General features: G+C 33.6%; 1 protein-coding gene across 4 annotated transcripts in view; it reads left to right on the top strand.

Moving 5' to 3' along the window:
• Fstl5 (follistatin like 5) overlaps nucleotides 1-12631 on the top strand; it is an 829526-nt gene that overhangs the window by 706658 nt on the left and 110237 nt on the right. For all 4 annotated transcript variants that reach the window (XM_070012485.1, XM_070012487.1, XM_070012486.1 and 1 more), the window contains one exon: nucleotides 9257-9375. In XM_070012485.1, coding sequence (XP_069868586.1) covers nucleotides 9257-9375 — 119 coding nt within the window. The remainder of the gene's footprint in view (nucleotides 1-9256; nucleotides 9376-12631) is intronic.

Raw genomic sequence — 12631 nt, forward strand, 5'->3', positions numbered from 1 at the left:
CATTTTCACAGTTTATCCCTGACAAACATCTCCACCTCTTACAGCTTTTCTACAGGATCAGAGTTGTTCCTCCATGTGTCTCAGAAGCTCAAAGAATTTGACTGTGACACTTAAGTTCTCAATGAGAATTTAGCAAGTTTTTTTCATGTTATCTTTGTGATGAAAGTCACAGATCTAAACAAAGAGATCATGTTCTACAGATCTGTATTTGATAGTTATTAAGAAAAAATGTGGGGCTGGGAAGGTGGCTCAGTGGTAGAGTGTTTGCCTTGCATGCCTGAGGCCCTGGGTTCGATTCCTGAGCACCACATAAGCAAAAAGAAAAAAGTTGGAAGTGGTACTGTGGCTCAAGTGGTAGAGCGCTAGCCTTGAGCTGAAGAGCTGAGGGACAGCACCCAGGCCCAGAGTTCAGGCCCCACGACTGGACCCCCCCCCAAAAAATGTGTGAGTTTATTTTACCTCATGAACCAGGTGCTTAGAAAACGATTGACTCTGTCTACACAATGCTGTTATGAGAGAATTAAAAGCATGTGAAACAAATCCTCATATATTTTGACTTTAATAAATGCCATAAATATTATTTCATGATATAACTTTCAGTGCACAATTTATAAAATTCAAGCCACTCAAAAATAAAGGAAGTCTTCATATTAATTAAAATCCCATTGAGATTTATTATTTACAAGCATTTTTCCTTAAGCATTTTGATAAATGCAATGAATATTATTACTTCAATTCAGTAATCATATTCTTGAATCAACAATAAAATGTAAAAGGAATCAATTAAAATCCACTGAAGTGTATTACTTAAAATCATTTTTTATGTGCCTGGTGGCTAACACCTGTAATCCTAGCTGCTCAGGAGGCTGAGATCTGAGAATGTGGTACAAAGCTAGCCCATGCAGGAAAACTCCGTGGCACTCTTATCTCTAATTAACCACCAGAAAATTGGAAGTGGTGCTGTGGCTCAAGTGGTTGAGCTCTCGCTTTGTGATGAAGAGCTCAGGGACAGTGCTCAAGCCAATGTTCAAGCCCCATGACCGAAAAAAATCATTTTTATTTACCTATTTCTTCTGATAGTTTTATTTAACTATTTCTTCTTTTAGTCTTTCAGTATATTTCAATTATTATTCTCTGTTAATCAAAAATATTCTTTTTTGCTGATTTTATTTGTTATATACTTTAGAAAAATATCACTATTTAATATGTTTGGCAAAAATAAGTATTTACAAGAAATATCCTTAGAAAAATATTAACTTTTTTATTTTGTGAATAATTATATTCAAATTAGTGTGTTGCTTCTTAAACAAAATTTACAATAGACATTATTTTGCTTAATAGACCTCTTTAAATTAATTTCCGTCATGCCATGATTACAATTAAAATTAAATGCATATACTGGTGGTATAAACAGTGACTAGAAATAGTGTATAAGTTTGAGAAATCAGTAAAACACCAATTATGTATAATTACTTCATGAACATAAGTAAAACATTAGTTGACTAAAGCTTCCAATACAAATTCTATTACCATTTTTGAAAATTAGAATAGTAACATATACAAAGTTTATATTTTGAAAATGTATTTCCACTCTATTCTTTTTTTTTTTACATTTGTGTGTTTGTGTCTCTTCTGTTGTCAGAAGTAACTTTAAATTTAGCTGTTTTTTGGTTTCTGTCCTTTATGTAAATTTTTCTGAATTTGGGGGAGGGAAGGAGAAGCACAGAAACAGTGGGACAAAGGGTGAACAAATTCAGCAGTGATACTATACATTATGTTGTAAATTAACTATACAACTTGGGGAAAGGAAGGGGTTGGAGAAAAAAGGCTGTGAGAAAATGAGAGAGGGCATGACACTGTTCAAAAAGAAATGTACCTGACATATGTAACTGTAATCTTTCTGTACAACACCTGTACAATGAAAGTTAAAAAGGATGGCTTTAATAATGCCAGGTTAAAATTATATTAAGTATTGTAAAATCATTTAAAAGACAAAAGTATCAGAACCTAGCTTAGACAAGAGTTTATAACTTACATATATCTCACTGACATCACATTTTACTTATCACATCAATATTTATGCTTAAACAAGAGTATCCTCTAATCTGATTTTCATTTCTTTCCTACTTACCATCTTTGCTTAAACCAGTAAAAAGTAATGTTAAAGGAAGAAATATCTTACCCATTTGTTGATAATTATCTTTTTATTATTTATTATTATCTATAAGTAGTTGTAAACAGGAGTTGAAATTGAAAATTTTCTTAAAGAATCCATTAACTACAAAACATTTTGAAAACTTCGAAAATTCAAAGATAAATAAGATTTGATAATTGCCTTAAAGCAGTCTAAATCAAAGCAAGTAATTTAATATAGCATTTTAAATACAGACTTATATAATCTCCTATGTAAATTAATAATACTTTCTAATGTTTATACCAGATAATCAGTGTGGGTTTATGAATAAATCCAACTTAATAACAAGTGTTTATGTTGATGTCACTGAGTTATTCACTCATGTTATTCACTCAAAAGTACTGTTATAAAATAATATCAATATTTCCCAATATATCTAGTAGTCTGAGAGAATCTACTTATGGATAAATATGTGTGAGTGTGTGTTTGCTTGTGTGTGTGTGTGTGTGTGTGTGTGTGTGTGTGTGTGTGTGTGTGTGTGTGTGTGTGTGTGTTACTGGTAACTAAATGCAGGTCTTGTTACATGAGCACACCATACTTTAGTTTGAGTTGATATAAAGGTACTACTGAAGTGTATGACATGATTTTACTTTGTTTACAAATACATTTTGGGTTCCAAATAAAGATAAAAAGATTGAAAACATTCATGAGACAAAAATCTATCCGTGTTGAGTTATTCAAGATACAAATTGCAGTGAATACTGTCTAGTATTCTGTAGATGAAAACAAGAATTTCTCATATGTAGAAACACTGCACATTAAAATACATAACATAATGTGAAGATTTTGCACAACACCAAAACTTACTTAATATCCTTAATTACCAAATCACATTAAAGAATTATAACGGTATTGTCTATAATTCTAAATCCTAAAGTAATGACAATTTAAGTCAGTGGAGGAAAATATCAGCATAACATCTTTTGTGATTAATTTAAACATGTACCAAATTATTAAACATCAACCAAATTTTACTGAGGAAACCTGTGAAATAATTATGCTGTTTATAAGTAATATTACAATGAAATAAACAGAGAACTGTTCTATTCTTAAGCTTCTCTCCAAGATAAGAATGTACATTGTGGTTATTTTTTTCTTATTCATTACAATTATAAGAACATTAGAAAATCTTCTGGGAAGTACTTTTTATTGGAAGAATTACTGGAAGTAATTCTTTATGTTTTCCATTTGTATAAAAAGAAAGACATGGCAAATAAACTAAAAGGCTCACAAGAAAAAAGATAAATTATAGAGTATTTCTAGAGCCACTGTATTTCAGGAGATTAACAATTGACCTGGAAACAACAAGGTACATGTGCCTGTCTTTCATTCGTCACTGGGTGATGAATGAAAAATCAGTTTGTATGAATTCACAAAGTATTCTTACCATAGAATGTTAGTTGTTTTTAGAGAAGTCAGAAATTTTGAAAAGTACTCTAAGGATAGACATTTGTAACCAAGAGAGTGTACAACTTAAAATTACATGATCTTCAAACTTTAGTACCAGGTTCTCCTTTACAGTTTTAAATCAGATTTACAGCTTAATGAACTTTTGTTGCAGTGGGTTATTTTTGTTAGTATTTACATATTAGAAATTAAACAAACATTAAAATATGTATTAATTTGTTAAAAATTTATAGAGATTATAAGAATAATTCAGTGTTAGATCTTGTGCTTAGGATGTAAAACTCCCTGGGATCAATAACTAGGAAATAAAAAGGAAAGAAAGAAAAAGAGAGAAAGGAAAGAAGAAAGAATGGAAGGAAGGAAGAAAGGAAGGAAGAAAGGAAGGAAGGAAGGAAGGAAGAAAGAAAGGAAGGAAGGAAGGAAGGAAGGAAGGAAGGAAGGAAGGAAGGAAAGAAGGAAGGGAGGGAGGGAAGAAGGGAGTGAGGGAAGAAAGAAGGGAAGGGAAGGGAGGGAGGGAGGGAAGGAAGGAGGGAGGGAGGAGGGAAGGAAGGAGGGAGGGAGGGAAAGAGGGACAGAGGAAGAGAGAAAGAAGGAAAGAGAAAGAAAGAAAGAAAAGAAAGAAAGAAAGAAAGAAAGAAAGAAAGAAAGAAAGAAAGAAAGAAAGAAAGAAGGAAAGAAAGAAAGAAAGAAAGAAAAGGAAAGAAAGCAAGAAGGAAGGTAGGAATGAAGGAAGAAAAGAGGGAAGAAATGAAGGAAAGAAACAAGGAAAGAAAGTGAACTATATTAAGCCTACTACAGTTTGCCATAAATATCATATTATATTTTAAAGATACATTTTCAATAATAATTAGACAACTCTCATTCCAGATCTTTTAGCTAGGGCTTAACAGTAGTGTTGGATTTCTATATCTAATACTACTCTGAGAAGTTGTAACTTTTCACATGTATTATACTTTTGGTAGCCTGTGAAAAATTGCATTCTGAATATAAGAATGAGAAAGAAAATGTGAATGATATTTTAGCACTTTTATAATAATAGTTTTGACTTAGCAGGCCTCTTGGGTAGATCATATGTGAAAGATACTACAAAGTCAATTTCTTCACAGAATCATGGATTGTGAGAAAACAAGACAAAATCGGATATCACAAAAATTTAGCATAGAAAATCAAAATTAAAAAAACTAAAAATTGCCTTGAGGTAAAATGGGAAGAACAATCAAATTAGGACTGCTTACCATTTTACTAGTTGCTTTGAACCAGAAGACTTTCAAACTAGAGATATCCGCCATAGAAATCATGACAGTTTGTTAAACTCTTCCTGGACCGCAGTCATTCTGCTGTTTGCCCTGTTGAACATTAAATTCTTACAAATTCTGTATGCCATAAATGTAATTATTTTGTTTTTAAAAATATTTATTTATTTATTATTTTTATAGAGTTGATATACAGAGGGGGTTCAGTTTCATGAATCAAGTAAAGAGTCATGAGTACAATTCTTTTTGAACCATGTCTCCCCATCCATCACTGTCTCCTGGTTCTTACCTCCTGTCCCCACCCACAAGACACACAGTTCATTTTCCACATAATGTCTAGTGAGTATTACTGTTATATTTGTTCACCTTCATTTAACTTTTTCTGTGCCCTCCCTCACCCTATTAAATACAAACAAACAAGTAAACACACTGAATGATTAAAACATATATATGCATACACACTAGGACATGAAACATGTGTAGAGTTCTATAACTCTACACATTCACAAACTGAGAAAGGAGGATTTACGTAGGAGTATTTATATAGTAGCTATGTGTAGATGATTGCGTAAAATAATATTCTATGCAATGAGCTGCAAGAAATGGACGCAAGAGATATTTTTAGTTGCCCTTATTGCTATTTTTGTTTTCTTGTCCTTTTGCCTTGTTTTTTAATTTGTTTATGTAAGTGCAATTTTTATATCCAAGTATATATAATGTAGGGAAACAAGCCCAAGGCTAGTTGACATTTCCCTGATTTTAAAAAAAAGTGGGCTGATTTGCCTCAGATCTCTTTGAATAAGAACAAAATTCACCTTTCTACCTCTTTCTCTGATAGCACTTCTCAGAAAAAAAATAGTTCATAGTAACTTACACATTTGCATGCACAAATATTTTGTTTTCTTTTTACAAAAGTCCCAATTGAAAATGTGTGGGAGTCATCAATTTCCAACATCTCTATCATAAGTCAGTTTATATTACTCTGTGCTGGTACTACGTTTGCATATGTATATTATTATAACAGAAAAAAAAGAAGCACATCTGAATGATAGGAAGTTCTGCTAGGATCCACACCAATCTTTTAGGAACAGAGTATGACTTGCAAGAAAATAAATGGAAAAATATGACAGTCTTGTGAGTGAGGGCAGAAGAATTAACAAGTTCTTTAATGACATGGATAAGATTTTATTTCATAAGCAAGGTGATGAATATATAACTATCTATTTTATAATTATACATTAAAAAATAAAATCACATAGTGAAAAGAAAACAGGAAACAAATGAAAACAGAACAGAACCAAACATGGATAATGGCATTTGGGTTCACCTGTAACTTTTTAATCTAGAAGTAGTTTATGCTTTATAAAATGCTGATGTGTAATTCATAATTTAAACGCAAAACATAGGCTCTCAAATTAAAAGAGTGATTTATATTTATGAAGTGGTTTCTAAAGGAAGCATTGCTCAGAACTTTCACTGATGCAACTAATCTTACAGGACTCCCATGGAGCATTGTATGAAAATATGGTAAAGAAGAATGAGAGACAGAAATGTTTTCAGAAGCTTTGAAAAAAATTGAATTATGAATACTGATTTTAAACACTTGCAAATTTGTGATTGCAGGCTGACTTTGAGAGGTGGTAAGACAAGAGCACTTATGTTCATTCAGACATCCCATATGGGATGTCTGAATGAACATAAGTTCATTCTGAAGAACAGACCATGATATGGCTTGATTATGTTCATAAGTTATAACAATAACATATATTATTATGAAATAAAAACATCAGACTGGTAGTTATTAATGTTCAACTTATATGTGTTTTAAGGTAATTTCACTTGTAGGTTTACTGATACAAGTCAAAATTGTTTTGATTATGAACATTGACTACCTTTTGGGAGTGGAATATGTATAGTTAAAGTGCCTGGCTACCAAGCATGAGGACCTGTATTCAGCCACAAAGATAGAGGAAAAATAGAGAATTAAAACTTTAGTTCATGTCATCTCTGTTAATGTTCAAAAATACCACATTTCTGGATAGGCACAGATGGCTCACGCCTGTAATCCTAGCTACTCAAGAGGCTGCAATCTGGGCATTGTGATTCAAACCCAGCCTGGGCAGAAAAATTTATGAGACTATTATTACTAAAAAGGCCAGAAATGGAGCGGTAGCTCATGTGGTAGAGAACTGGCTCTGAGCAAAATGAGTTCAGGGACAATACCCAGGCCCTGAGTTCAAGTAAGTGGACGGGCACAAAAAGACTATGAAGAAGAAAGTAAGAAGATGGAGGAAGAGAAGGAGGGGGGAGCAATAGGTGGGGGAGGAGAAGCAGGAAGGGAAGAGGGAGAGAGAGTGGGGGAGGAAGGAGAGGGGGAAGGTGGAAGAGGAAGGGGAAGAAGAAAGAGGAGGAGAAGGAGAAGAGGAGAAGGAGGAGGGGAAGGGGGAGGAGGAAGGAGGATGAGTAGGAGGTGAGTAGGAGGAGGAAGGGAGAGGAAGAGGAAGAGGAGGGGGATGAGGAAGGGGTAGAGGGAAGGGGAAGGAAGGGGGAGAGTGGGAGGGAAGAGGGATAGGGGGAGGAAGTGGGAGAGGAGGAGAAGGAGGAAGAGGGGGAGAGGAGGAGGAGGAAGGGGAAATAGAGGGAGGAGGAGAAAAAGGGAGAGGGGGAGGAAGAGGAGGAAGGAGTAGGAGGAAAGGGGAGGGGGGAGGAAGAGGAGGAAGGAGAAGGAAGAGGAGGAAGGAGGAGGAGGAGGAAGGGAGAGAGTGGGAGGAGGAAGAAGGGGAGCAGGAGGAAGAAGGGGAAAGAGGGGGAGGAGGAGGAGGGGAAGGAGGAAGAACAGGAGGAGGGGAGGAAAAGGAGGAGGAGGAGGAGGAGGAGGAGGAGGAGGAGGAGGAGGAGGAGGAGGAGGAGGAGGAGGAGGAGGAAGAAGAAGAAGAAGAAGAAGAAGAAGAAGAAGAAGAAGAAGAAGAAGAAGAAGAAGAAGAAGAAGAAGAAGAAGAAGAAGAAGAAGATCCCATTTCTGGAAATGCAATACATAATTAAAGAAAAAGATTGCATTTCTTAAAACTGAGGAGTACAAATTATTTATAAAATAAGTGTAAAACAGTCAGTATTCTTTAAAAAAGTATTTGTATTATAAACTAAATTAACTTCATTATCTCTAAATAAAAGGTCATATACACTATGTGTAAGTGCTAATAATGAGATATTAAATTTGAAACCAAATCATAAAAAGTTGAAAAATACAGCCTAAATAAATAAAATCACTAGTAGAAAAAAAGCTTAAGTATGACTTAAGGTCAAGAAATAAATACTTTTATAAACCAGCAAATATTTATTTGGCACTTAACATTACTTTTATCTAGATTTTGTTGATAGTCTTAACTGAAAAATTAATTTACTGATTCAAAAATTGATTTGGGTGTTTTTTAGTTTAAATAAATCATGCTTCTCTGTATAAGTGTTTTAACATTTAAATATGTTAAGCAATAATTGTTTAGTTTTGCAAAATACCAAAATTTTTATTATTGAGTTATATGAGATATGATTGAAGAAATCTGAATGCATCACTTGACTTTGATAAAGAAGCTAAAGCAAGCAAGGATTGGAAAATGAAGACAGCAAGAAGCTGAGCATACTGGAACAATTAGAAACAGTAAACAGACTTGTGGGCATGGGTATGTGAAACTCTCTAGGCTAGACCTTCCATAGTGCAATTGTTACTATCCCAGCTCTTATATCCATTAAATATGGATGTACAAAATAAGGAAGATGAATTTTTGAGATGTTATATACTGGATATAAAGTGGAAAAGTTAAAGTAGGATTAAAATCATTACATTTAGATTATTCTAAGACCTTTAATTCATTTTAAACTGTGGAAATAGACTCAAAATTGCCAGCTTAACAACTATGTTTGTCCTTTATGTAGGATGATCTTGACAAAATTTAGTTTTGAAAAAATACATATTCTCTGACATCTATATCTTTATATAAAGTAAACTGCACTGAGAATGCAGTTAAATTTTCCACAGTAATTTCACAAGAAAATAATGGAGTGAATTTCATTCTTCTGCAATTTTTTTTATTCTTTAACTAAAACCTACATAGAGTCGGGCAGGTTTCTAACAATCTATGTGTGGAAGAGTTGTAATTCTTTTATAGTTATATAAATATATAGTTATAGTTTATAGTTATATTAAAGAAAGCACTGATAAGTAAGAATAAAGATGTGTGCATAGAATGAGAAAGCAGCTGGGAAGGTCTTGCAGGGTTTGCCTTGTTCACATTATACATTCACAAACTCATCTGATGCACTGCAGTTAGGGGAGAGGCATTGAGTTACGTTGTAAAGATTTCTGATAATTCTGCTTTGAACTTTGGAATGTGTTTTTATTCCTAAGGTCTTGGAATTGGGAACATGTTCTATGTTTTTTATGAAGATGGAATCAAAGTGATACAACCCGTAGAATGTGAATTTCAAAGGCACATTAAGCCTAGTGAAAAGCTCCTTGGATTTCAAGTAAGTATCTGAAAACCTCCATTGCAGTTCTGTATAACAATTTTGTTAAGTTGAAATACATTTTGGATGTATAATAAAATGTATACATCTATGAAGTTTGTGTTGGAATTAAAAACATTAAATCTATGATAACGGTTGTTACTTCATGAAAGTGTTATAACTGAGAGAAAAGTTAAATGACATTGTGCTTTCTAACTATGTATTTATACTAAAATGAATTTGATGGAAGTGAATATTAAAGGACAAACAGAAGGTGCAATAAATTTTTCTTAGTGATTTTAATTTAAAATAACATAATTGGGCTGGGAAGGTGGCTCAGTGGTAGAGTGCTTGCCTTGCAAGCATGAGGCCCTGGGTTCGATTCCTCAGCACTACATAAGCAAAAAGAAAAAAACCAGAAGTGGCGCTGTGGCTCAAGTGGTAGAGTGCTAGCCTTGAGCTGAAGAGCTGAGGGACCAGTGTCCAGGCCCAGAGTTCAGGCTCCATGACCGGACCCTCCCCCAAAAAAGTAAATAAAATAACATAATTTATAGATATCACAATGAAATTAAAAACAATTATATGTAAATAACTTGGAAGTTGTGATATATTGGATGCTTTATTAAATCCTCTTCTTATTCTTTTTGAATGGATTGGAAGATTTCAATTTACATTGGAAAAATATCAATTCCTGTATTTATTTGGTTTAACTCAGTTTTATCATAAAGATTTTCATGTGTGTTACTTGGATATCAAATTTAGAATAGCACAATTTTCTGATATATATACATAGTAGTGATGATCTATGAATCTTTGTGTTGCTATGATTATCTATGTCTACAGCTACAATTGGACATATCTGCATATAAATATATAATATTAAAATGACTTATGTGATCATGAAGTCCTACTCAAGTTCAGACATACACTCACATCCTAAATGAGAGTACATATAAGGAAGTGTTAATGAATCCTTTCTGGAAACTCATATTTAAAATATAAAAAGGTATGGAATATGACAAAAAAGAAAAATGTTTAATGTAATACTTTAGATCTGTTATTGTCAGCTCCTCTTTCCTGCCTGGCAGTGGCCAGTGCTGCTGTTTATGCACTTGTTTCTATCTAGAATGCAAGTCCTAGAATAAATGGAGGAAAGCCATTAGAGAGTAAGGAAGGTAAACCAGATGCCTTCAGGACATTCTGTGAGACAAACCCATCCTTGTGTTTTCTTTTTCAAATAAAGAAACACAGCTTTAATTCACTATATCCATTATTGCATACAGTAAATGAAATCACTTTTATTTCTGTTTATATACTTCAACTATGGGTATTTAAATTGTATATACCATTTTATCTTGATTTTAAAGCTTTAGGAAAAATAAATCAATTTTTCATAAGGTATTTCATATTCACCTATTTGTGTAACAAACATGAGTAAAATCATAAACATGGCTTACCCTTTATAATAAGTAGAAAAGATTGCACAAGTTATCTTAGTGTTAGTAAGGGAAGTTTCAAATTCTCTGATAATAGCTAAAGCATGTCTAGCCATCACAAAATTACTAGCTCTGTAGAACCCGAAACACTCTTCGGTAAAATGATTTTGCTGTGAATTAAATAAACATTTGATGTCATTCTTTTATATTTGCAATTTGCCTAGATTCACTTAATGTATTTTCATGAAAACATGAATGAGGTATAAAATTAATTGTCTTACTCTATCAGGAAGCCATGTTTATGATTATATAGCCTCAAGTGTCTATTAAGGTAAGATCACATGTTTAGAACTTTTGTTGGAGTTCAAAAGGAAAGTTGAGTTTCTAGTATAAACAATAACAAGCTAGTTTATCTGATCTAGGAAGATAAACTTCTTGAGTACTAGTAGTAGAAATGAGTCATTAGGGGTTTATTTCCCATGGAAAAGATTGAAGAGTAGCATTTTTTTCAAATATACTGTCTGCATTAAGACATTAAAATGCAATTCTCAGCCTAACTTTCTGATCAGCAAATTTTAGTTAAACCACTGGTAAACCGGGCTGGGAAGGTGGATCAGTGGTAGAGTGCTTGCCTTGCATTCATGAGGCCCTGGGTTCGATTCCTCAGCACCACATAACAGAAAAAGCCAGAAGTGGGCACTGTGGCTCAAGTGGTAGAGTGCTCACCTTGAGCTGAAGAGCTGAGGCACAGTGCCCAGGCCCAGAGTTCTAGTCCCATGGCCAACAAAAAAAGCCAAAAAACAAAAAGACCCACTGGTAAACTTGGAATCTTTATTAAGTCTCTCAGAAGATACTGTGTGCTTGCTCTAAATTTTAGTTTGGGTTAAGTGTCAGATTGGGTTAAGATTTAAACTTTTAAAAGTTACTGGCTGAGGGTTCATACAGCCAGCTTTTAGACCCTCTTCTATCTCCATTTCCTATTAGAACCTGAAAGTTGTACTACTGTTTTTAACTCTAATGGAAACAATTCTGAACTGTAGACCTGAACTAAGTATGGAGTGTACAAAAAGTCTAATATGAATTCATGGCCTTACATTTGCTAGGTTGGTGCTCTATGACTTCAGCAGTAACCCAAACCTCTTTTGTTTTGGTTAACTTTCAAAGAGGGTCTCATTCTTCTTACCTATGCAGACCTTGTAATTCAATTCCTCTGTTTATATTAAGCTATAATCACAGTGTATGTTACTATACCCAGCTTGTTTTTGATAGCTTTTCTTTTGCCCAGGCCAGCCTAGAATTGTGATCCTCTTGCCTTCACCTTCCATGTGGTTATTATAGGCCTGTGCAATTTTTATAGATATCTGAATAATTTTTAATCACCCATGTTGTACCCAATATATGGAACCAGAACATTGTACTACTGGTTTTAACACCAAGTCGTACAACACCAAAGTTCAGAAACAATTATAAACTTTAGAACTCAACTAAGTATTCTCTAAGCAAGAAGTCTGATATGAATCTCTAAAATATCTGTATTCTATCTGTGGAATTTCAAATTTTAAACGTAGATTTCCTGTGTAAACAAAGTATTCATGCTCTTCAAGAATAGTTTTCTACATGTAAATGATTGTTCCTACTGTACAGAATACTAAGGTATTGAGATATTGATTCCCTCAAATCAATTTTCTTTTATTTTTGTTGTGTTTTTGCTAGGTAGGACTTTTGTTACAATTTGCCTGTTATACATAGGATTTCATAGGCAATCAGTTCCCCTTACTTCTGCAATGCATCCTTAACATTACTTAACAACAAGTCAAATTTCCGTGTTCAATATTTATTCT

This window comes from Dipodomys merriami, unplaced genomic scaffold (assembly GCF_024711535.1).
Source record: "Dipodomys merriami isolate MVZ:Mamm:240054 unplaced genomic scaffold, mDipMer1.0.p SCAF_9, whole genome shotgun sequence".
Lineage (NCBI taxonomy): Eukaryota > Metazoa > Chordata > Mammalia > Rodentia > Heteromyidae > Dipodomys > Dipodomys merriami.